This window comes from Panthera tigris, chromosome E1 (assembly GCF_018350195.1).
Source record: "Panthera tigris isolate Pti1 chromosome E1, P.tigris_Pti1_mat1.1, whole genome shotgun sequence".
NCBI lineage: Eukaryota > Metazoa > Chordata > Mammalia > Carnivora > Felidae > Panthera > Panthera tigris.
This window is the reverse complement of record NC_056673.1, coordinates 55,426,964-55,450,460: the sequence shown is the minus strand read 5'-3', so window position 1 is coordinate 55,450,460 and position 23,497 is coordinate 55,426,964. Positions and strand designations below refer to the sequence as shown.

General features: G+C 56.4%; 2 protein-coding genes across 5 annotated transcripts in view; both read right to left on the bottom strand.

Moving 5' to 3' along the window:
* The window catches only part of LLGL2 (LLGL scribble cell polarity complex component 2), a 34,835-nt gene extending 20,213 nt beyond the window's left edge, over nucleotides 1-14,622 (bottom strand). For all 3 annotated transcript variants that reach the window (XM_042967037.1, XM_042967038.1, XM_042967039.1), the window contains exons 1-2: nucleotides 14,520-14,622; nucleotides 2,946-3,040 (exon numbers count right to left, since the gene is read on the bottom strand). In XM_042967037.1, the coding sequence (XP_042822971.1) occupies nucleotides 2,946-3,020 (75 nt within the window). In that variant the 5' untranslated portion in view covers nucleotides 3,021-3,040; nucleotides 14,520-14,622. The remainder of the gene's footprint in view (nucleotides 1-2,945; nucleotides 3,041-14,519) is intronic.
* Nucleotides 14,623-15,806: 1,184 nt separating this feature from the next.
* On the bottom strand, nucleotides 15,807-23,049 carry TSEN54 (tRNA splicing endonuclease subunit 54). Of its 2 annotated transcripts, none has more exons than XM_042967397.1 (11): nucleotides 22,997-23,049; nucleotides 22,707-22,871; nucleotides 22,542-22,605; nucleotides 22,375-22,458; nucleotides 21,954-22,052; nucleotides 20,882-20,934; nucleotides 19,277-19,378; nucleotides 18,413-19,056; nucleotides 17,283-17,343; nucleotides 16,814-16,930; nucleotides 15,807-16,298 (listed from the first exon to the last, which is right to left on the bottom strand). In XM_042967397.1, the coding sequence occupies exons 1-11, from the start codon at nucleotides 23,044-23,046 to the stop codon at nucleotides 16,148-16,150; spliced, it is 1,590 nt and encodes a 529-aa protein (XP_042823331.1). In that variant the 5' UTR covers nucleotides 23,047-23,049; the 3' UTR covers nucleotides 15,807-16,147. The 2 variants fall into 2 exon arrangements, with proteins under 2 accessions (XP_042823331.1, XP_042823330.1); XM_042967396.1 differs by having other exon boundaries at nucleotides 18,413-19,143; nucleotides 22,997-23,046.
* Nucleotides 23,050-23,497: the final 448 nt, after the last annotated feature.

The following is a 23,497-nucleotide window of genomic DNA, read 5'->3' as shown; positions in this document are numbered from 1 at the left end:
CACCAGCCGTAGGCACCCTTCAGAGGGCCCCTCACCTCCGTGTTAATAACACCTGCACTGATGAGCCACCCAAGGCTCAGAACTCCAGCTCTGTGTATCCATCCCCCTGTGTGCGGACACCCAAGGCTTCCAAGGTTCCCCAAACTCAGTCTCGGGCCAGAGAAGGCCCATAGAGCTGTGCTCCGAATCCCTAGCCACCAGCCACGCACAGCCTTGCAACTTAGACCTTAACTCATTTAACCTTCCCACCAACTCTCTGGGGTAGCTCCTGTCGTCTCCCCTGGACAGATGAGTGAGTTGCCCGAGGTCACCCACCTGGTGAACCTTGACACTCAATTCTGGGGCTGGCACCACTAACCCCTGGACCAAACTGCCTCTCAATAAATGGATAACCATTGTTATTCTGTCCAAATTAAACGGATCACTTTCCCTTAACCTGCTCCTCACCTCTCCTGGGCTCCCCACCCCAGTGCCTGGCACCATTAACCGCCCGGGATGGCACCCCCACAGTCATGCTGGGCACCCACCGCCCTTCCCTGCCCCCCTGACTCCTACACCCCCATTGAGCACCAGGCCTCATGCCCTAAATAGTTCTCTAATCCAGTGGTCCTCAGCTAGGGGCCACTGGGCAGTGTCTGGAGACATTTCTGGCTGTACATCTTGGGAGAGCAGGGCCAGGCATGCTGCTAAACTGTTCTCACCACATAGCCAGCCCCAAATGGCAAGAGGGAGGAGGTTGAGAAGCCCTGTTCTATTCACACCTGCGCCCCCTCCCTCCTCCAACGGCCCAGGCCTCATCCAATCACTGCAATACTCTTCTGAGAAAAAAAAAAGTTCTTTTCTAAACTGTAAATGGGATCGCTCACTGTCCTGCTAAAAACTCACCACAGCTATGGTGTGTTGGGCCCTAGATTCCCAGGTTCCAGGCTCCCTCAAGCTGACTCCAGGGAAGCCTGGGGCCGGGGAGGGGCTGGCATGGGTGGGACCACCCAGGCTTCCAAATATTCCGGGATCTGGCCTCATCCCCCATTCCCAACCCTTCAGGGTCCACCACTCACTCAGTGTCTAGATGAGACTAAACCAGCCCACATCCCCCCCGCCCCACACCCCTTCCTCTTCTAGTCCCAGGAAGTGGAATTTCTTTCAGACCATCAGCTCCTTCCCTCTTTCCAAACTATAAAAGTCCTGGAGGGCAAAGATGTTATCTGAGATCCCCACGGCCCCATCCCTGGGTAGTAGTGCTCAGGGCAGGTTTTTAGCAAGTGAATGGAAGGAGGAAGGGATTCAAGGAGCCTCCTCTCTCCCTCTCCCCAGCCAGGCCTAGGGGATGGGGCAGCCAAGTTTGAAGGCCACCAGTTGTGGGGCCCTGGTTGGGGGTGGGGGGGTGGGGGGGGGGAGATGATTTCTCTGCCCCAGCCCCACCCCAGCCCCACCCCAACACACAGTTGGAACTTGGGGCAGGGGTTCCTCCCTCTGCTGAGCCTGTCTGTCCGGTTTCTACTAGAATTGGCCACCTTTTTGGGGTGTGAGATCTCTCAGTGTCATCAGGGGCAATGGAGGCATACATAGGTCACCCAAGCCCCGAGGTGGGTGCTGATGTTCTGAGACCCCCCCCCAAACTCACGGGTTACTTCCTTCGAACCAAGGGTGGCAGGCCCCCAGGGGCCCCAAGATCCCACATTCCCAACACCTGTACCCCGTTTCCCACGGCCCAAAAATCCTGCCCACAGCTTCCTTCTGACAGTGGGAGGAGGTGCTCGTTTAGGGAAGCCCTCATCCCACAGGGGGGTGGCCTCACAGCAAAGCTCCATCGTGACACCTGCCACAGGTCAAGAAAATCAGAGGAAAATGGCAGGACACGTGGGGACTGCCACCAGCCTCAAACAAGCCCCTGGGAACTCTCTCTCCCTGGGAGGGAGCCTCTGAAGACAGACAGCAGCTAGTGTTCCTGGACCACAAACTATTTAACTCCATATAATCCTTGTAACATGTCTACGACGTGGGTGACAGGCACAGGGTCACCCAAGTGCTAAGTGGCCAAGTGAGATCTGAAGCCCCGTCCATCAGCACATCCCAGAGGGGTCCCGGCGCCCCTGAGGAGCAGAGCACCATGGTCCTCCGCTTCCTGCTGTCCACCTGGTGGGGCAGAGGGAAGCTCAGGCTCGTAGGCCACGGGCCCAGATCAAAGCAGACATAAGAGAGGCTAATTACCCCGAAACAGGAGCAGATTGCTAGGTGGCTGCAGAGCCAATAAACCACGTTGTGCTCCTCCTGTTTACAGGGCAGCTCTGGCCTTCTCAGGCACCAGCCACCCTGGGGAGGCCCTGGGGAGCTTCTGGGACCTCAGGAGCAGCAGGTTTGGGGTTGGGGCAGCCAAATGCCAGCCGTGGCACATTGTCCCAGGCGCCTCTCCCCGCTCACCCAGGCCTAGAGCTGCCACAAGGAGCTGTTGCGTTGGGCCTACAGGGACAGCTGCATTTTCCTCTGGGGGCAACGTGAGGAGAAAGGGGACAGCCACAGCCTGTGGTCAGTGCCCAAGGGACCTGGCATCATGGGAACATAGTTACACCTTGCAGGGTTCAGCCTCCTTTCACCTTTCTTGTCCCTAAGCATCCTCAACAGCACCGTGAGGAGAGAGGTTGTTTTATCCTTATTTTACAGGTGGGGAAACTAAGGCTAGACGAAGCAGGGTGATTTGCAGAGGTCACACGGCCAAGGGCACTCGGGACAGGGAGTCCTGATGCCTGGGCATCCCACTGCCCTTTCCCAGGAAAGCCTGCCAACCGGACCCCACTTCCAGAGTCAGATTCCCAAGAGGGACTGCAGGCAGCACCGACTGAAGTACCTTAATCCAGGTAAAGGCAAGCTGAGTGCCCCAGCCCGTGGAGGGTGGACAATATGGTGCGTGCCATAAACACCTGGCCGCCTCTCCCACTTCCCCTTACCTTGTTAAACTGGAAAAGGTCCTGCTTGAGCCTCTCCCTCGCAGGGTCATGTCCTGGCCTCAGGAACCGTCTCATCGTGCCCGGTGTGCAGCCTCCTAGCGAAAGAGGAGGAGCCGCTGATCACCAGGGTGAGGCAGACGCACAGCCCCGGCCCCAGCGCCCATCCTGGCTCCCAGGCCCCAGCTTGGCCGGGCCCAGCCCCTCTCCCCGGGCCCACAGCGGCTTCACCGTCGACCCTCCTGCGCACCCTCGCTCCATCTGCAAAGTACAGTCGAGGGACCTCAGGGACTTCTGTACCTGGAGGTCCGGGGCTGGTTGAAGCTCTAACGCTTGCTCCTGGCCACCTGTGGCCTTATAAAGCCAGCGGGAGAAGCTGGGGGAGGAAGCCATTTCACCTGGCTTTATAGGAGTGGAGGCCCTGAGGTTAATTAGCTTAATTGTTAACCTGTTTTCTGAAAAACCATAAAAGCCCAGCTAAACAGAAAGGGAAACTTCCCAAGCCTCTCTCACGAGAGCCAGTTGGGAGGCAGAAATACAAAGGCTGTCCGCCAGGGCTCCCAGACCAGAACCCAAACAGGGGCAGGAGAGAGGCCCGGTAGCTATCTCTGGGGGCCAGCACCCCCCGGGCAGACCCTTCCTGCTGACCGCAGGGAAGCCTCTCCCACCACAACTGGCAGGAGCTTGAGTGGGTGACGTGCAGGGCACACAGTCAGAGGCCACTGGGGTTTCGGAAGCCGCAGCCCTTGCCCTGGGCTTCCCGGCTGCATGCCTCCTGCCCCCCATCTCTGTCCATCCCGGTCCCAGCTCCCCTGGGCTCTAATGGGGTGCACCGTGACTCCCTTTCCCATGGGCCTAAGTGGAGCCTTATCAGAAGAAATCTGTTCCCAATAAAGAAACCAGCTCAAGGCCCCAAACCCATCGGCCCAAGCCATCCGAATGTAGAATGCATTCCCAATCCGAGGGCAACTATTTCTGGATCATCCTTGGGGGAAGGGAGAAGGATCATCTTCTTTTCAGTTTCCGGCTTCCAGTAGCACGGCCTCCCACTGACCACAGGACACCAAGGCCCGTCCTCAGGAACACAGGGGCTCAGGCCTACTCGGACACTATAAAGAGACTAAGCAGACCCGGCCCCTGCACCGGAGGAGGTGCAGATAAAGACAGGCCAGTGTAGCATGTGGAGTGAGTGCCCTGCCAGGGGGCACCAGGCCAGGGTGCAGGTTGAGGGCAGCCCCTGGCCCAGACTGGGGGATCTGACTGGGAAAAGCCCCCGGCCCAGACTGGGAAAAGAAGGATCTGAGACCTGAAGGATGCCCTTTAGTTTCTGGCTTCTCAGGAGGTGACAAAAATTAACCATCAGGCCAGGGCTTTGCATATGAAAGGACCCTGTGTGGTCCAAGACTGGGGGCTCCCTCCAAGGCAAGTGCTTGGCAGAGGGGGGCGGCGGTGGTGGTCTTCTGGCAGAGCAACCAAGGGCTGGCTATGCTGGGAGGGGTCACCCCACTTGGCATAGACACACATCCTGGGGCAATCCAAACACCACCCCGGCTGGGAACAGGTAAAGACCAGCCCCCGAGGGCCATCACCTTCTGGGGCACCACAAAGACCGCCACTTGCAGGAGGGGGTGGGGTGGATGTGAGAGGTTTGGGCCTTTTCACATTTTGGGGAAGCCAGGGCAGAATGGGGTGCCCCCCTTCCCTATGGCACCGCAGGTAGCCGGGAAACTGCCAGGTGCCCACAGGACCCGAGGCCCAGAGCAGGTCAGGGAAGAAACATAGGTAAGTCCTGGAGGCTCTGGGGACCGAGCGTGAAAACACTGCTGGGCCTCCCGGACAAACAGCTGAGCCTCGGCCCTGCATTCCAGCTGTGGGGGAGGGCGGCACAAGCTCATAAATCAGCACCAGCTCCGCTCCGGGCTCCTGGGGGCGTCCGCTCTCCCTGCCTGGGCCTAGGTCACTGGGTCAGAAGCCAGAGGAAGCTGGGAGCGGTGCCCTGGAGGAGGAGAGGGGCCTGTAGACTCCAGGGAGAGGCTGCTTTGGGCTCTGCCCTGAAGGATCCATGCCGGCTGTGGGGTCAGGACCAGAGGGCACAGGGCCACCTGTGCCAAGGACCCACACAGGCTCGAGGGTGACATGGCACAGACCCAGGGGGACGAGGTGCAGGGAGGAGGGAGGCAGACAGGATGTGGAGACTGGTGGGAGATGGTTGCCATGCCATCCACCCAAATGCCCCTCAGAACATCTGCTGCATACCAGGCGCTATACCAGACTCCTACGTGTTATTTTTATTACTTTTTAAACAGTTCGCTCAAGTAATCCCTGCTCACTGTAAAACAAAACAACAACAAAAAAAAAAAACAACCCAGAGGAGAAAATCCTCCCGAAATCCCACTACTCGTAGGCACAGTGGCATGTCGGTACATGTCCTGACCCTTCCTTTCCTTTGCACTTTTGTACAAGGTACACCTAAACCTCGTTCCGGATGTTTGTTCACCCTCCACGAGCCCCCCTGAAGTTGAGTGGAATATCTCCACTTGGCAGACAAGGGAATGAAGACCACAGAGGGTGGGGAGCTTCAAGGGCGCTGAGGAGAAACCAGCAGAACTTGGATTTGCCCCCAGGTCTGGCACACTCCAAATCTAAGGACTCTGGGAGGCAGGGAAGGATGGATGCGACAGGACAGAGGGTGCCTAACTACACCCCTGCAATTAAAAGGCACGGCCACATGCAGACACACACATTCCCACGTGCCTTCAGCTCAGAGCCAACCATGCAGGCGAGGGCTTGGGGTCTGGTCGCTGCTTGTGAGGTGCTGGCGAGGTGCCACCTGCTCCACAGTGGGCTGGGACCTCAAGGAAGGGGGCAGGTGAGGCGGGGGGAGCCAGGACCAAGACCAACAGCCACGTCTGTTCCTCACTCCAGCCAACCCCTCAACGTTGCTCCCAACGCAGAAATAACTGCCCAGGTCAAGGCATAAAAAGCGCACCCCTTCTTGAAAGGGAACAGGTCTGGGACTGGCTGGATTTACACCTCCAGGCAAACCCTCAGCTCCCCTCACCCCCGATTAGCGGGTTCTCCAGAGAGAAGCTTCAGGAACCCAGACCTGGAGCTTCATGGTATGGGAACAGACCCTACCTACTCAGCCCACTCCTGGGTGGCGGGAAACGGCGGGGTGGGGGGTGGGGGGGTGCGTAAGGGAAAGAGCCAGGGCTTGGTACCAACAGCCAGGGCTCAACCACCATAGCTTAGCCCCTCCAAGCTGGGTGGCCTCCCAAGGTAGCTTCTCCAGGCCCAGCGAGCTCATCTGCAAAGGGGGATGCACCGGTCTGCTGGCAGGGAGCAGGCATTGTCCTAGGGCTGGGGACACAACAGTGACAAAGACAGACATGATCCTTTATGTCACCAAGTTGATATCTTTGCAGGGGAGACCGTGATGACTCACAAGTTCACAAATCAGTCAGCGGGACAGTTTCAGATAGAGAGCAGGGCCAACAAGGAAACGAAGGAAGGGGACAAGACAGAGTGACCAGGGTGTGGTGGTTGGAAGGACTCAGTGAATGTTCCCGCGTCTGGGTCCGTGGGTTTGCTGTTCCTTCTGCCATGGGATGCTTTTCCTCCAGATAGCCCAGAGCCCACCCGCTCCCTCCCCTCTACTTAAATGTCCCTTTTTGGACATTCTCTTCCCAGCTTTGCTTTGCTCCTTAGCACTGGTCACAGTAAAACAGTCTCCCTACTAATCTTATTTGTTATCCGGGCAGCCCTCCACAAGGATGAGCCTTCTCATTCTCACTCAGGACTTCTGCCCTCTTTTTCACTGCAGCGCCCCTGCTAAATTGAACGAGCAGAGGTGGAAACGTCTCCACCCAGACCTGAATGATAGGAAGTGGTCAGCCGTGGTAAGGTGCAGGGCGTGTCAGGGGAACGGAACAAGCTTGCATCTTCCAGGAGGATGAAGACAAGCACAGGGGCTGAGTACCGGCAACAGGAGAGATGAAGTGGGTCAGAAAGGGGAGCCTGGCGGGCCACCGAGGAGAGTCTCAGTCCTAGTTCACTGGCAGCCGGCTGACAGTCCTGGGCAGGGTCTGCCTTGGTCTGCCCTCCCCCACCCCACGTGGCCCTGTGTTGGCCAACCCATCTGCTCAGCCCCCCACCCCAAGCTGCATCCACTATGGTCTCCATGTGTGCTTTCATCTGAAATAACCTTCGTGTCCCTCGTGCAACACATCAAAAATCATCTAAAAAGCGTTTTCTGAACCCATCTTGACCATTCTCCCCCTCCGCCCTGAAGGCTTGACCACACGTTATGCTAAAACGATCCCTAAAACCACCATGGACAAGGGCATCCATTTAGCTCCTCAAATGTTCTCTCCAGCCTTGTGCTGGTCATTAAGCTCTCAGGGAAAATCGGGAGCCACCTAAGGGGCTGACAACGGGGAGCGGGTGAAGTGTGCTCAGCACCACGATGGAAGGCGTGTAGTCAGTAAGGGGCAGAAGACAGTGGACATGGAAATGTGCACACGATGTACCCGAGAGCCAGGTAGACTCTTAAAAATATTTACGTAAGTAGACAACACACTGGCAGGGTTATGGGATTAGTGGAGATTTTTTTTCTTCTTTTGGTTTATCTGCCTCCCAGGCAGGGCAGTTAAGAGGATCACATGTGAGAAGGGGCGAAGGCCCAGAGAGTGGTCAGGTATGAGGGGGCCCCTAAGCTCACAGGAGGCACTCAGTGCCATTGGTGGGATCACTCCTGCTCTCTTGGGGGCTGGGCTCCTCTCCAGCCATGTTAACCTGAACAGGGGAGAAGAGAGAGGCAGGTGGGACCAGCTGGATGACCTTGGGCTTCTGGGTCCCGGGACCTGGGGGTGAAGGACGTTACTACTTTACAGGCCACGCCCAATGGGGAGGCCAAGAAGAGACTGAGGCAGTCACTGGAGACGTGTAAGAAGCTCTGAGTGTCCTCCTGGCTCCCTGCACCAGGGCCGCCACATGGCCAGAGCATAACCCCGGAGAGGGGGCTTTGTAAGGAGAAACACCTCCATCCCCTGAACTCCTAAAGACTGCCCAGCCTCAGTGTCAGTTCCTGCTTGTCGCCCTCTCTGTCCTTGACGGCACTAAACTCCAAGCATCCCTCCTGGCTCTGCCCCCTGTTCCATTGGGTGCGGGCACTCAGGCTTTGGGGCTGGGCCATGTGAAGCTTGCTGACTGATGGCTGAGCTGTGTGGGTTGGGGGGCGGGGGCTGATTCTTACCCATTTTCCACACAGGTCTCTGCCTCATGTGTGGAGCCAGCCTGTGAGTTCCCTGTGGGCAGCTGACCTGGTGATTCCCTTCCTTCCCTTCCTGCTGCTCAAATCACCCAACACTGCCACCGGCCATGAAACATGCCAGAGGCCAGGACTGGTCTCCCCACACCTGATGCACACCCTAGAAAAGACAGGAGAGTGGTCTCTTTGGCAAATCACACCCCGGCTTCCCTTTCCATCCTTGGGGGAGACGCCACCGTTGAGATGCATATGAACCCTGCATCTCAGGACCTCAGTAAAGAGACCAGGAGAGGCAGAGACAAAATAACCGAATGGGGCAGGCTTGTCTTGGCCCCTATCTCTAAGCAGATCTGATTGTGCTCGCAGGGAGGAAAAAGGGGGTCCCAGCCCAGACTGCTCACCCCACACAGGTGCCATTTGCCCAGAGGCAGAGGCTTGGCCAAGCTAAGCCCGTCTGTCACGAACGTGTGAGATGGGACCTGAGAAGGTCCCTCAACAGCCTGGTCAGCTCCAGTGATCTGCCAGGAGAGGCTATGCCCAGGGGCAGGGCTCTGGACACCTAGGCCCGAGGGAAAGAAGGCCCCGGTAGCCACACTCAGCACCTGGCTGAGTTCCCCATCTCCAGGAGCGCAAACAGCATGAGCTGGAGTCCCAAGCTCTTCTCTCCTTTCCCCTTTGTCTGCGCTCCCCACAGCCCCCGGCTGCTGCAGAGGCTACCCTTCCTTCCCCACGAGGGCGACAACGACATCCTGTGTGAGGCCCGCGTGTGGCTGTGTCTTTCCGTCTGCCGGGTGTGAGTAAACCTCCTACCAAGGGGAGCGGTGGGGCAGGGCTCTCACCGACTGGGGCAGTTGTCTGTGCCAACTGAGATACCCAAGGCTGCTTTGCCGGCGTCCGTGTTGCCCAGGGAAACCCAATCTCCCAGAGGCACCAGACAGTGCCCTGGCCAGCAGCTTAGCAACCACACCTTGGCTGAAAGGGCGCGGGGCTAGGTGGGAGGTGGGACTAAGGAGAACACCCAGAGAGGGGACAGAAACCAGAGGGTTGTCACTGCTGGTGTTAGGTAATAACAAGGATCGAGACCCAAACCGTGGCCAGATACCATCGGAAGCACTCCACCTGCATCATCACATGTAACTCTATCACTTATGGAACAACCCATTCGGAGAGATATCAAACCCAAGCAGTTAGTGAGAGTACCAGCCCCAATCTGAGCTCCAACCTGACTGCACCACTCTCTGTCTGCCAAGTTCAGAGCCCTCGTGCAGGGCAAAGCCTGGATGGGACAACCTGGGTCAGTGGCCAGAGCCTCCCCGGCTGGGCCCAGAGCAGTCGCAACCCCCAACCCCATCCTAAGGAGCCACAGGCCAATCCCACAATCCTGGGAGGTCCTTCCTGCCGCACCCAGGGCTCCTCCTAGAGGGTTTCCCTCCCGGGGGATGGGGTGGGAAGTCGAAATGCATGCATTCCCTGAACACATCCCCATTCTGGAGGCCTCAGTCCCTTTCTGCAACCCAACATCAGACTTTCTCCAAGGAAGTGACAGACTGGAGTTGGCCAAGCCTGAGGAGGAAAGCCATTCTGGGAGGAGGTGGACAGCCATTCTGGGGTGGGAGGTGGCCTGCCTCATCCTCTCAGGCCCCATTCCACAGCCTCCTGCTTGCCTCAAACCTTGAACAGCTGACCCAAGGAGGTTCCAAGAGAGGTCGGCTCCAGGAGAAAGGGACAACGCCTGTCCTGTCCATGGCTGGATCCCCAGTGCTCAGTGCCCACCATGGAAGACGCTCCGATGTTATTTGAAGAACTCCCTCACCTCCTGCAAGTCTGTGCTCAAACAGGTGCCCTCGCTACCTCTCCAAGTTGCAACCCACCCCCCCACCCCAGTGGTCCCAATCCCCTACTTTTGTTCTTATTCTAAATAATTCGAATCAACTTTTAACACTTACTTTATTACTTATGCTCGTTTTCTGTCACTCACGCTCCCCACCCTTTACAACGTGAGTCCTGGGATGGCAGAGATCTCTGTCTTGTGTAAGGTTAATGGCTGGTGTCTAAACCACTCTGGACACGTAGAGGCACCAGTAGATACTTATTACCTGAATGAGTAAACAGCTAGGACTGAATAGAGATCAACAAGGCAAAGGTCTTCTCTAGTTGGGAACCACTGACCCCCAGGAGTACTGGGTCCCACAGGGTCCCTCAGGGAACTTCCCCACCCTGTTCTCGAGTCTCTGGGCCAAGGCCAGGGTCATGTAGACATCATGCTTGGCACCCTGCTGGAGATACCTTTGTGGGCCCTGCCTCAGACCAAGGCTCCAAGACACCCCGCAAGGAGGCTCCAAGAATAATATTATTTGCTAGAATCAAGTAGTCCTGTGCCCAGATGTCCCTCTCATCAAACCCTGGGAACACTGAGTCAGGTGTCTTGAGAGAAGGCTCTAGTCTCTGCTGAATTCCTTAAGGGTAGAGTCAGGTACCTAGCAGCTTCCCTGTCCCCACGCCCAGAGGAGCCTCTCCTAGCTCAAGAATTCACTGTGGTTCCTGGGAAGGGGAAGGAGTAGGGTGACTCTTCAAAGTACCAGTTTCCTCTGAGAGGCAGGGCGGGGAAGGAAGGTCACCTCAAAGGGAGCTGAGCAGAGCCCCACGGTGCCAGGGCACAGGGAAGGGAGGGTGTCCCGGGGAACCCTGGGAGCCAAAGCTGGAGAAGTGCAAAAGAGCAAGCCATACCGATGGCCCCCGGGGGACACCCCTCTCCTGCCCCATACCCTCCTCCTCCCTGAAGACTGCTCCTGGGAAGGGGAAAACAGAGTTGCCAAACAGACCTGGCATGCCTCGATCCAGGAGGAGCCCTGATTGTGATATCGCCTGGGTGAGATAAGAAGCTTCTCGGTGCTGAGTACTCAGAAGGAAGTCCAGGCGGCCAGTGCCGCTCACGGCAGCCAACCCAGGAGCAGGGACCGTGGGCCTCTTGGGCCTCCACTCAGGTGTCTCAACAGCTGCCCCTCACACTTATGGAAGGACCAGGAAGGCTGGGGAACCCCACAGGTTTCCAGAGACTCTTGCCCGGTATGCTCGATGCAGACGGGATAGGAGGGTGGGGGCGGGATAGGAGGGTGGGGGCGTGTTACAGACTGTAGAAGCTCCACACTTTCTAGCTCCAGGTACCACTTCCTCTATGGGGGGAGGGGGGAGGGAACTGGGGGGGGGTTGGGAGTGGGGGACAGACACAGAGACTTGGGGCCAGGAGCCAGAAGGACACCCCTTTCTTAAACGAAGTTGAAAGAAAGCACCATGGAGTTAAAGCTCCTTAAGGACAACAGAGCAACACAAGAATGTGATTGATCCCCCTCCACCTCCAACGGGGTATAAAACGTATACAGCCAAGCCCTCTGCTGAGCAAAAAGATTAGATTGTATACCCTCTTCCTCCCAGGAAAGGCCCCCAGCTGGGGTCTGGCTACCATGCCTCACTTCTGGCTTTTCCAGGAAGCAGGGGGAAGTACCAAGGGCCACAGAAACGCAAGGTGAGAAGTTAGAAGAGGCCACTGTCCTCTCCCTCTGCCTCCCTAGTTTCAAGGAACAATATTTGCTTTTTAAAAGTTCTGACTTCCAGAGGCTTTCAAAAATCAGGATCTCTTGGGGCGCCTGGGTGGCTAAGCGTCTGACTTTGGCTCACATCATGATTTCATGGTTCATGGGTTTGGGCCCTGTGTTGGGGTCTATGCTGACAGCTCAGAGCCTGGAGCCTGCTCCGGATTCTGTGTCTTCCTCTCTCTCTGCCCCTTCCTGTCTCTCAAAAATGAATAAATGTTAAAAGAAAATTTAAAGAAATAAAATAAAATATTAAAAAAAAAATCAGGACTTCTCAGCTGACGTCTGGACAAAGAAGCCGAATTCCCTCACAACTCATCAAGCATGTCCAAAAGGCTCAGGAGTCTGCCCCGAGGCCCACAGGTGACGCTTTTTATGCTTTATGGGGGAATTTAAGCAGCTCACACACACCCCCATGCCTGCTATAAACCAGGCCACGCGTGTTCGTGACATTTTTTTCATTCTCCTGTCAACAAGGCTCACTGGGGCGTGGCATGGTTAAGTGACTGAGCCAAGATTATGTATATGTAGCAAGAAATCAGCAAGGCATGATCCAAAACTACACCTGCTGTCCAGAAAGACACTAAAACTTAACACCATGTTTAAGGAAACAGACTGTGAGGCAAGAGGGAGTTATGCCTCTTATTTCACACTTTCTGAGATAAGACGAGATCGGGCGCTATGTCCGTAGACTATTTTACACTTTCTAAAACATTTTACTTTCCCCACAATGGGCTCCTACTACCTTTTGTTTTTTAAATTTTTTGTTTAGCGTTTATTCATTTTTGAGAGACAGAGCACAAGAGAGGGAGGAGCAGAAAGAGAGGGAGACACAGAATCTGAAACAGGCTCCAGGCTCTGAGCTGTCAGCACAGATTCCAATGTGGGGCTCGAACCCACTGACCGCGAGATCATGACCTGAACTGAAGTCGGACGCTTAACCGACTCAGCCACCCAGGTGTCCCAGGCTCCTACTGCCTTTTTAATTTTTTAAACTAACCGTTCATCTGGGATTACGGGCCTTTTTATTCTTTTAATGCCATTGTATTCAAAAGTTCCTAAGTGCTAAATTATGAAGTTATTGAAATTGTATCATTTTGCCACCAAAGGGGACACTCCATTGACTCAAGGAACAGTGCGGAAGCAGGCTGACCTCAGACACTGGCAACACTGTCCATCGGCCCCCACAGAGATTGGCCTAGTCTAACTTTGGAGAAGAGGAGTGAGCAGTGGTCAGAGCCCCCAGAGCTGGGTTAGAGTCTTGACTGCCATAGGTAAGCACTGTGGGCAGATCACTTAAGAAAACCAGATAAGATGGGGGCGCCTGGGTGGCGCAGTCGGTTAAGCGTCCGACTTCAGCCAGGTCACGATCTCGCGGTCTGTGAGTTCGAGCCCCGCGTCAGGCTCTGGGCTGATGGCCTGGATCCTGGAGCCTGTTTCCGATTCTGTGTCTCCCTCTCTCTCTGCCCCTCCCCCGTTCATGCTCTGTCTCTCTCTGTCCCAAAAATAAATAAAAAACGTTGAAAAAAAAAAATTAAAAAAAAAAAAAAAAAACCAGATAAGATAAAGAAGTAGGACCATGTGTCCGAGGACCCTTCCCAATGCCTCAGCTCACACAGACACAGACTGTCTTCCTGGAAAGCCCTTGCGACCCCGGGTTGGGCCACAGCTATTCTAGACTACCCCTTCATTCTTCCCACCTGGGGGTTCCCGTATCCCTGACATTCATTCCCTCCCAGCTCCCCTCCCTGTTCACAATCCCCTCTGCGGCCTGACAGGACTTTGAGTTGTAAACTCTGCGTAAGATCCCAAGAGCCCCGGTTCAGACGCCCTGCATCTGGCACATGATCCCCACGGGAAGGGGCCCGGAGTCCAAGGCCCGCCGCCTCACCCAAAGCTCCTCGTATCTCAGGTGAGAGCCCGAGGGGGCCACGCCACGGTTCTCCCGGTTAGTCAGTTCTCACCGCCAAAGCTGCGCGTGTGTACAAAGTGTCCAGCGGGGGCAAACCGAGAGCACACTTTGCACGCTTTGGCAAGACCATGTTTTTCACTCCTCACCAAGTCCCGACGTATCGCAACGCAACCCCACCCGCGTCGTTGTGGAAAACCTACTGGATCTCCAAACGTTCCCTTAAAGGTGTCCAAAGCCGCCAGACGCGGAGAAAGGCCCAGAGACCGAAGTCCCTCCCGCGGGCTTCCTGCGTCCGGGGATTAGGAGGCACAAAGGGCCGGCCGGGAGTGGGCCCAGATGGCAGGGGCAGGGACCAAGCCGCCGAGGTAACGTGCTCCGGCCGCTGCTCGAAGACAGCGGGCTACCTGAGACGCGCGTCGCCGGCCTCCTGGGCCAGGCGCCTTGCACGTGGGGCCCAAGGCCCGGGGATCCCACCCCCGCCGGCGGTGACCTCCTGCACTCACAGCCCGGCCGGGCACTTGTTTCCCCGCTTCCCCAAGCCAACGCTACTGGGCAATTCCAAAGCTCAAATCGGGGAAACGCACGCGGCTCAGGCAGGAAAAAGTTCCCAGCCGCAATTCCTACAGGTGTCTTTCTCCCAGACGAACGGAGCCACGGGATCCAGGGCTAGGCGAGCGGACCTGTACAGCTCTCCCCGCCCCGCTCCGTGGAACCAGGGGTCCCGGCCCTCCCCAGCCTTCCCGCCCCGAGTGGAGGGCGCCCCGAGGGGGCGGGCCCGGCTAGGTGCTTCCGGGCCCGCGCCTCACCTGGAGCCCCAGGCCGGCCCCCGCCCGAGGCCTCGGCGTCCCACGGCTCCCGCCGCCGGCTCCGCTCACTCCGCCGCCGGCCCACGGGCTGCTGGGCGGCCGTCTCCTTCCTGCTCACCTCCGGCGCGGCGAGCAGGGGGCGGAGCCGCTGCTATTTACATAAAGGGCGAGCCGGGAGGGCTTGCGGGGCCGCGAGCGCCGGGCCCCAGCGGCCCGCCCCCGGGACTGGCCCCGCCCCCTGCATTTCTGCGCCGACGGGGCGGGAGTGCAGCGAGGGCGCCCTCGGGAGGCGGGCGGTGGCCGCTCTCTGGCCAATCCACATCCCGGGGGAAGGCGGGGGGCGGGACCGCGGCCCGCGTGAATATGCACGAGGCGTTGCCGGCCCGCCCCCCGGCCTCACCTGCGTTCACCTGGACTCACGACGCACGCCGCGCCCAGTGTCCTGCCGCGTCCGGGAGGAGGAAATAGTCCCTGGGACGCGCCGGTGTCCTAGCCACCTCCCAGGCGGGGCCGCAGAAAGGAACCGTCCCTCCTCCACGCCGGCCCTAAGCGGCTGCGGGAGGGGCGTATCCAGGCCGGCTCTTCCCGAGAACACCCAGCCCACTCAGAGCCGGTGACCCGCGGACAGGAGGCCAGTTTTCGGGGCCCTAGAGCGTGGTGGCCCGGGGACTGGGGTGTCGCCGCGAGGCGCCTCCTCTCGGAGCGGGCCCCAAGCCTGGACCCCCGTCTTCTGAGTTGCTGCTGAGGCAGGACGGTGTCCGATGCCCCAAGGGACAGACAGCAACATTGACCAGAGTTTTTAGCACAAAGGGGGAGCGGGTTGGAGCGAGGAGGGGCGAACGGAAGGGGCGCGGAGGCCGGGGACACGAATGGCACGCTCCACACACAGCACGACTCGAAGCCGCCAGGGTTCAAGCCACATGGATATGGTGCCTCTCCACCGCCCTTCTGCCCAGATATGCCTGCATTCAGGGAAGGCCCCATCGAGGCCAGCCTCCCTCTACGGACTGCCATGCAGTAAGCCGAAAAGACTAGGTCTGTGACTTCCCGTCCCCTGGTTGCAGGCCCTGACAAAGGTGCGGGGTGGCGTTCTTGCCCTCCTGAGTATTTCTCTTTGCTTCTGCACCAGAGAAGCCCTCGCTCTCTGTGGGTCTGCAAAGCAGAGGTGAGAGCCTTGGGGGATAGCTCCCACGGACCACAGGATGGAGGGAGAGGGAGTGTTGTTCTGCACTCCCAGGATCGGGCTGGGGACTTGTTCACTATCTCCAGTCACAGCAGAAAATGGATCTATTTTTTAATGGCTTTGGCTTTATCGCACGAAGCAGGCACCCTCTCATTTAAAGGCACAGAGTCCTCTCTTCTGCCCCACCCCGCTGAGTCTCTGAAATCTAGTCCTGAGTTCCAAGGGGATCACTGCAAGGCGGCGATCTCAGGCATGGGGCTATGGAAGCCAGGTAGGGGGCATGGCATCTTTCTCCTGCAAGCATCAGACACCCAGGGCCAAGGCCCAGACTAGCTCCTGAAGCTACAGGTCAGCGTCTGGGTATAGGAGGCAGCTGAGATGGTCCCTGAGAGTAGACAGTCCAGGTTCCCCAGGGCAGGTCCCAAGCCCTGCCAGAGCGGTGTGATCAGTGTTCCAGATCCCTGGGCAGCGTGAAATCCCTGAAGCTGTAGAAGGAGATGTCTCCATGATCCACCAGGGCAAAGATCAGAGGAACGTCCCCACTCTGGTAGGACAACCGCTTGAGGGTACAGAGATCTGGAACTGGCTCATCAAATCTGTAGGGATAAAGTTAGACTGAGACAGAGACATAGGCAACCATAAGCTTTGAGACCCAGCCCTCTGAGGCTGCCAGGGAAGGGAGATGGTAAGACAGGAGTTGGGGGTACAAGAAGTCTGGCACTGGACTCTCCTGTCTGCAAACTGCATAGCTCTGGTAAGTTCTCCAAGAGCAACCCAGGGCCTTGGGTGGATAAGGGGGCTAGGAAAAGTAAGGTTCTCACCACTCTTAGCCTGTGAATCCCTCTGATTCATATCCCTCCTACTGGGTGAGCCCTGCACTAAATTGGCACAGGAGAGAGACTACCAAAAATGCCAGGAATAAGGGCTGAGGATTTGGGAAAGCTCCAGTTCCTGTAGTACTAACTGGCTGTGTGGCCCTGGGTCAGTCACAGCTCTCTGAACCTCTGGTTTCTTTCAGATTGCCAGACTGCCCAGGGACATGGAGAGGACGTCCACTTGGTTTACAAGAGAACTGGCAGTAACCTGAGGGTAGGGCTCAATGGTCTCATACCCACTAATGCACATCCGGGCGTAGGGCTTGCCAGGGTTATTCTTTCGGAATGTGGCCACAGCATCAGCCTGGTAAATGTCAAAGCTGATCTCCAAGCCTCCAGGCTTCTCCAGCAACCTGAAGACAGAGTGAGAAACCTTAAGTAACAGGGAATCTCCTACTCCTCCCCCTTTCCTTTCCATGCCATGCTTTTCCTCCTCCAGTTCCAGGAAGAGGCCTCCTCCAGGGGGAACTGAGGGCCTGCTGTGAGGTGCCACTTAGGCAGAGGGAGGCTCAGCTGCCTATCTCAACCCTCGGGCTAAATCTACCTCTTGCCACTCATCCCTCCCTCTCCCCTAGAATATCAGCCAGGCTAAGGGTCCCTGGAATGATCCCCCAGCTCATGCGCAACTTTAGGAGTCAAATCCCAGCTGCCAACTCCTGCTGGCAGCCAAGGTGCTATGGAGACAGGCACTACCTGGAAACTCACCATGTACCTCCATCGGCGAGGTGTGTGGTCTGCAGCACAGAGATCTGTTGAAGCACTGTGGCTGTAAGGACATAAGGTCAAAATAAGATGTTGGAGGGGCGCCTGGGTGGCTCAGTTGGTTAAACGTCTGACTTTAGCTCAGGTCATGATATCGCGGTTCATGATCTTGAGCCCCACATTGGGCTCTGTGCTGACAGCTCAGAGCCCGGAGCCTGCTTCAGATTCTGTATGTCCCTCTCTCTCTGCCCCTCCCCTGCTTGCACACATTTTCTCTCTCTCTCTTTCTAAATAAATAAATAGCCATTAAAAAAAAAAAAAGAAAACAACGTGCTGGGGAGAGAAGTCCACCATCCACAGACTCCTCTGACATTTCTGAATGCGCCATCTAGTTTCCGATTGCCGGACTTAGATTTTTTTTTTTTAAATTATAAGTATGTCTCATGCAATATTTGCAATATACTTATACTAAAAAAAAGTTAGCTGTTTATCTGAAAGTCAAATTGAACGCATCTGGCAAACCTAATCTAGTTACTTGGAATCTCCCATGTTCTTATAAAAGATCACAGTCTCCTGAATCTGTTAATACAGTTGTTGCCCTGTCAGTTCCCTATTTTTATCCTTCAAGTTTTTATTTAAATTCTAGTTCATTAACATATAGTGTAATATTGGCTTCAGGAGTCGAATTTAGTCATTCATCACTTATATACAACACCCAGTGCTTAGTTCCCTGTCCTTAAACATGCAGGGTATACACAGTAAGCCTTCCTTTTATTTGGCCAAGATGGCACCTCCTTGTTCTCCTCTAACAGAGCTGGGAGAACAGGGGACCACAGCTAGCTGGTGGCAGAGCCATCCACGTGCATCTTATTATTTTTAAGGCCCTAGTTGTAGTTTTCATTCCTCCTGGCCTCTCCCCGGACACAGACTTGCCATTTCCAAACCTTCCCACGTGGGTCCTTTTGCTGCTTTCCAGAACAGACTGTCCTTGTGGGTTCCACTCCACTGACAGCTCTCTCGGTCCCATCTTTCTTAAGCCTCAATTAGTCGTGGTCAATCCATACCCCCTTTCAAAGCGTTAGGATGCCTCAGCTGCCAGGGGCCTGTGGGGCTATGGCAGGGTGAGGGGGTACCTGGGGAGTCTGCCTGGCCAGGACTCAGCAAGGGGTGGACCGGCTGGTCCCACAGGTGTGCGGGGCGGCTCTGGCTCTTCTGCAGGTGCCTCCGCTGCAGCAGCTGCTTGTACTCCTGCCAGCTGGAGCAGCACTGCACCTCGGGATCTGCGTTTACATCTTCCCGGAAGCGTTGGGCCTCTGCTTGTTGCTCCCGTTCTCGCCTGGAGAGCTTCTCCTTCCTTTGGTTCAGCTTCTGGCACCAGGATTCAGCATCTGTCTCCCGCCCAGCGACGTTCGCCGGGAGCAGCTCTGGGGCTGGGGCCAGCAGGAGGGTGTGGCGGCTGTCTGAAGCCATGTTGGGGAAGGAAATCTGCTCAAAGTTCCAGCGTGGCTTACGAACCCCCTTGACACCATTCTCTACTTTGCCACTCTGCTGGCTGCACCCACCCCCCTCGTTGGCCAGGCCAGGCCAGGGCTCCAGGGCTCCCAAAAGCAGAGAGGGACCCGTTGGACCCTTTACAGGGCTTGACTCTTGAGGTTTCTCCTCTGGGCATCGGCTGTTCTGGTTGCAGGGAGGTGGGCTGGAGGTTGTCAGGCTCTCAGTTGTCTCATCCACCCCCTGTAGGGGATTCTCCAGGGCCTTGGCCTTCTTATTAATGGACCTGAGGGACGTGGGGAGGAAATCCAGCACATCTGCTCCCGATTGCTGAAGTGCACACGTCCCACGCACGCCTACTGCCTCCAGGGTCCTACGAGGGAGCCGCCCAAACCCAGCTCTTAAGACAATGCATTCTCCAGGGTTCCTAAAATGAGCATTCCCTCAACAGCTCCGCTCCCCAGAACTCCCTGGGGGGGGGGGGGTGGCCACATGGGGAGCATTACCGAGAGCCGGAGCTCCTCCTCCTCCTCTTGCCATTCCGATCCTCCAAGCACAGGGCACTGCCATCCAAGTTCAGCTGTCTCTCATAAGGGGACAGGATGGAGCTGTGGGGTTGAGAATTGGGTAGGCAACAGACCGACTTCCTCACTTTGGAGTTCCCAGTGGAATCTGTGAGGCACTGGCCCAGAGGAACAAGTCGGTGGGCCAGGGTCAAAGCCACACGCCAGGGCGAAGGCCCTGGGCAGACCTGCAAGCGAGCTGAATGGGGGCAATCACAGGGCCTGCCCATGCATCTTTGCCCAGGCCTCTGGGTCTCACCAGTGGCACCTCTGAACAGAGACTTATTGGAACCCGGGCTCCTGCAGAGCCAGCAATAAATGATTAATCACTGGTGAGAAAAATCAAGAGAACTAGAAAACTTGGAAAATACAGAAAGATAAAAATGAACAAAACCACAGATACCCCTGTAACACACATACTGTCTCCATATGTCTTTTTCTACAAAAAATGACATTGTACTAACATACTGCTATTTAGTCTTTTTTATACTTAAGAATATATATTACAGACACGGCCCCTTACCACTATAGCATTCTTCCCTGCCATGATTTTTTTATGGCGCTAAGACTCCACTGTCCAAATGGCACCCACCACTAGCACAAGGAGCCATTAAGGTTAAATTTAAATCCATGAAAACTAGACAAAAATTCAGTCCCACAGTTGCAAAGCCACATATATTGGATGGCATAGACATAGACTGTTTTTACCACCGTAGAAAGTTCTACCAGACAGTGCCGCTCTAAAGGATAAACTATAATTTGTGTGACCATGCCTTCCCGTTGAACTCACAGGATGTTTCCAAGTTCACCATTTTGCAAAGTGATGATGCTTCATGTAAGGTCCCCGCTAAATGCAAATTCTGTGGGGGCAGTGATTTTGCCTTTCTTCAGCAATGAGCCGGGGCCTGGCACCCAGCAAGCGATCGACAAGTATTGTCAAATGACTGAACATTCTCGCAGGTGAACTTATGCACACATCTGTGACTATTTCCTTAGGATATATCCCACTTTCAGGAACGAAAGGACATGGCTGTCCCAGAGCTTTCGCGACGTACTGTGAATCGGCGAAGGCTGTACCAGTTTCCACTCTAAGGCTGATCATCTCTATGACTCTTAGCAATGCTGGGCTACTAAGGTGATGATCTTTAGAGGCCCCAGAAAGAAAGAACATCTAACTTGGCAAAAGGTATGTGAGACCCAACTCAACTGTTAATTCCTCACTTGGTCCTTCATTCAGGCACGCCCTCATCAAGTGTGCTCGCACCCTGATTAAGGCACTGCTCTGGTGCTACAGCTACATGCCAGGGACCTGTCGTGAGCTGCAAGTGTTCACTTGTTACCTGTGGAGCGAACAGGCTGAAGATGGGGCTCAATGTGATAGCCCGGGATAAGCTGAAATGACCCAGATTTGTCCCAACGCGCCTCTCAATAGAGCATTTCCAACAGAGCCCATGTCTCCAGCCAAGGAGAGGCCATTTTCCACTTTGGGGCTTGTCTACCAGGTCCCAGGATTAGAACAAATGGGAGGGAGATGGGATCGGGATTTACCTTGGTTGGAATCGTCGAACCACATAGCCCAGTCTCTTCAGGTGGCTGAAGACCTCAAAGAGAACAAGTAAAGATCAGACGTCCACTTTTGAAAGCACCAAATGGTTCCTCCAATCGGGAGCCATTCCCTACCCCCCTCCCCTGCCCCTCCTGCACACCCCGATTCCAAACCCTGGCATGGGTTGGACCATACTCCATTATACACACCCTCCCCAAACGAAGGTCTCAGTCTCTGAATTCCTGTCTCTTGCTTACCTTACTCTGGGCACAAATAACATTTAGCACTTTCTTGATTTAAATGTGGAATCCCCAAAAAACAATAGCTGATGAAGCAGGAAATGAACTACACCCTAGAACGTTATGATACCAAAGCTGTCCAGAGTGAAGCTCCTGACTACAACGGGAACAAGAAGGTGGCAAAGGTGGTAGACAGCCCACCCCCCACCCCTGCCACTCAGCCCTACACCTCCACAGACAGGGGTACAGTAGGAGTGGTTTTTGGTAAAGAACCCCACGTCCGTCCTTGTGTTCTAATGCCCGCATCAGAGAGATGTATACAGGAGTGCCCCCATCCTGCTTGATCTCTCAGCAGCCTTCACCACAGCCACCCACTTTGTCCTTCTCTCGGCCTCTATGATACCACCCCTCCTGGTTTTTCTCCTGGGCTGTCAGACACTCCTCAGTCCCTGTTTCTGGTTCTCTATCTTCCCCCACCCCCCCCCGCCCCCACACCCCATCTCCTCACACTGGAGTGCTCCAGGTCTCAGACAGCTCTCTACTCTGGCTACACTCCCATACAGCCCTGTGGTTTTAAACACCGTCCATGTGCTCGTGATGTCCACATTTGTCTCTAGCCTTGGGTTGTTACCCTGCTCTGTCTTCTTCCTAGCCTTTGGTTCTGTGAAGTCAAATCGTTCAGTTGATTTGCTCACTTGTTACCCATTGCCACTAGGATGCAAGCATCATGAGAGCAGAGCCCTCACCTGTCCTGTCTAGAACCTCATGGGTACTTACAAATCCTCACTGACTGGGTGGATGGGTGACTCCTCTCCTGGGAGAGGGTGGCAGATACCTGGTATTGCAGGAAAGTCATGGTGTCCTCACTCAGCAGTAGCTGGTAGGCCTCCTGAATAGACAGTGGCAGGTCTTGGTGGAAAAGCTGGATGGAGCCCTGGAAGTGGGGTCAACAGCTCACCTTGTGGCTGTGGTGGCACGCCCAGTGGGGCAACTTCCAGGCTGGGATATATGGGCACCCTCTCCCCTCCCCGCCCCCAGCATCACACAGCAAGAATATGGCCAACTGGGAAAGGAGGGCAGCACCACGGCTTTGGACTGGAATCCCTGTTCTCTACACGGTATTCTTGTCTCCGGCTCTGGAATTCAGGTTACAAGCTTCTTGAATACTCCGCTGCATCTACACTTTTTCTCCAATAAAAACGTCCTTTGGGTTCCTTGGTCCCAACCCTCCCTCACCCCCCAGGGGCCCCACTCACACACTCCAGCAGATATAAGGCCTCTTCGGGGTGAAGCCGCTGCCGGCCCTGCTCTGAGAAGCCCATGGTCTGCCAGAATTTACCCTGTGTAGGACCCAGAGCAAATGTCACAAAGGAGCCAGAAAGGCAGAGAAGGCAGGTCTCTCTCCCTGAGCCCGGCAGCTCACCGCTGGAGACTTCAATTCCACGAAGCCCTCTTCCGGTCTCCACTCGGCAGCCACCAAACCGCCCCTAGCGAAGAGTAGGGAGGAGTCGGTCTCAGTCCACCCGCGAAGTCTACGCGGTCCGGCCGCCCCGCCTGCCCCGGCCCCGCCCCGGCCCGTCCCCCTTACAGGCGCTCCACGCGCTCCTCCGCCAGCAGCTGCCACAGCTCCTCGCGGCACTGGCGCAGCCTCTCGGCCTGGGCCACCGAGCCGTCGGGGAGGAAGTCCTTGGGCCCATGCGAGCGCGGAGGCAGCTTCTGGGACCGCGAGCGGGCGGCGAGGAGCTCCCGGGCACTGGGGAAGGAAGGGACGTGGGGTCAGCGGCGCACAGTCAGGGCCGCCCGGTCCCGTCCCGGATTCCCGTCCCCCTTCCCCACGCCCTCGCCGCGTGACCCGCGCCTCCCTGAGCCAGAACGCACCTGAGCACGCGCCCGGCGGGAACCTCCACCTCGGCGGGCTCGGGCTCCATCGGGCCGAGGTCTGCGGCTGCGCGCGCACCGCCCTCGGCCCGCCCACCGCCTGATCTCCGCGGGGCCCTAGCGCCCGCGGATCCTGCCACCGCTGCGGGCTCAACCAACCGGCTTCCCACCTTCCTGTCTTACCGCTGCCAATAAACTTGTGCCTCGATTCCGGGGACAGAGAGATTGCAGGTTTCTGGATTTGTAGGAGCTCCTCTCCTCCCCAGCCCTGCCCTGGGCTCCTCTCTAGTAAAAATGGAGGAACCCGGCGTCTGAGAGTGTAGTATGGATAAATGAGTGATCTTCCCCTCCTTAGCCCTGGGACGCTTAGTCTCCACCACTCAGGCTGGACAAGGAGGGAAGAAAGGATTTAGAGAAGGGAGAGTTGTGGGTTCTCGCATTCCAGCCTCGTAGACTGGCCATCGTGGGCTGTCAGATGCGGTCTGGGTAGGTTCGGAGTTC

What these genes read in the sequence shown, in the direction of transcription:
- TSEN54 (XM_042967396.1), bottom strand. Translation starts at nt 23,046, where the DNA reads ATGGAGCCCGAGCCCGCCGAGGTGGAGGTTCCCGCCGGGCGCGTGCTC. An exon ending in CCCGCCGGGCGCGTGCTCAG is followed by an intron (nt 22,872 to 22,996) that starts GTGCGTTCTGGC and finishes TTCCTTCCCCAG; the next exon opens with TGCCCGGGAGCTCCTCGCCG. An exon ending in TGGCCAGGCAGACTCCCCAG is followed by an intron (nt 17,344 to 18,412) that starts GTACCCCCTCAC and finishes ATGTCCTTACAG; the next exon opens with CCACAGTGCTTCAACAGATC.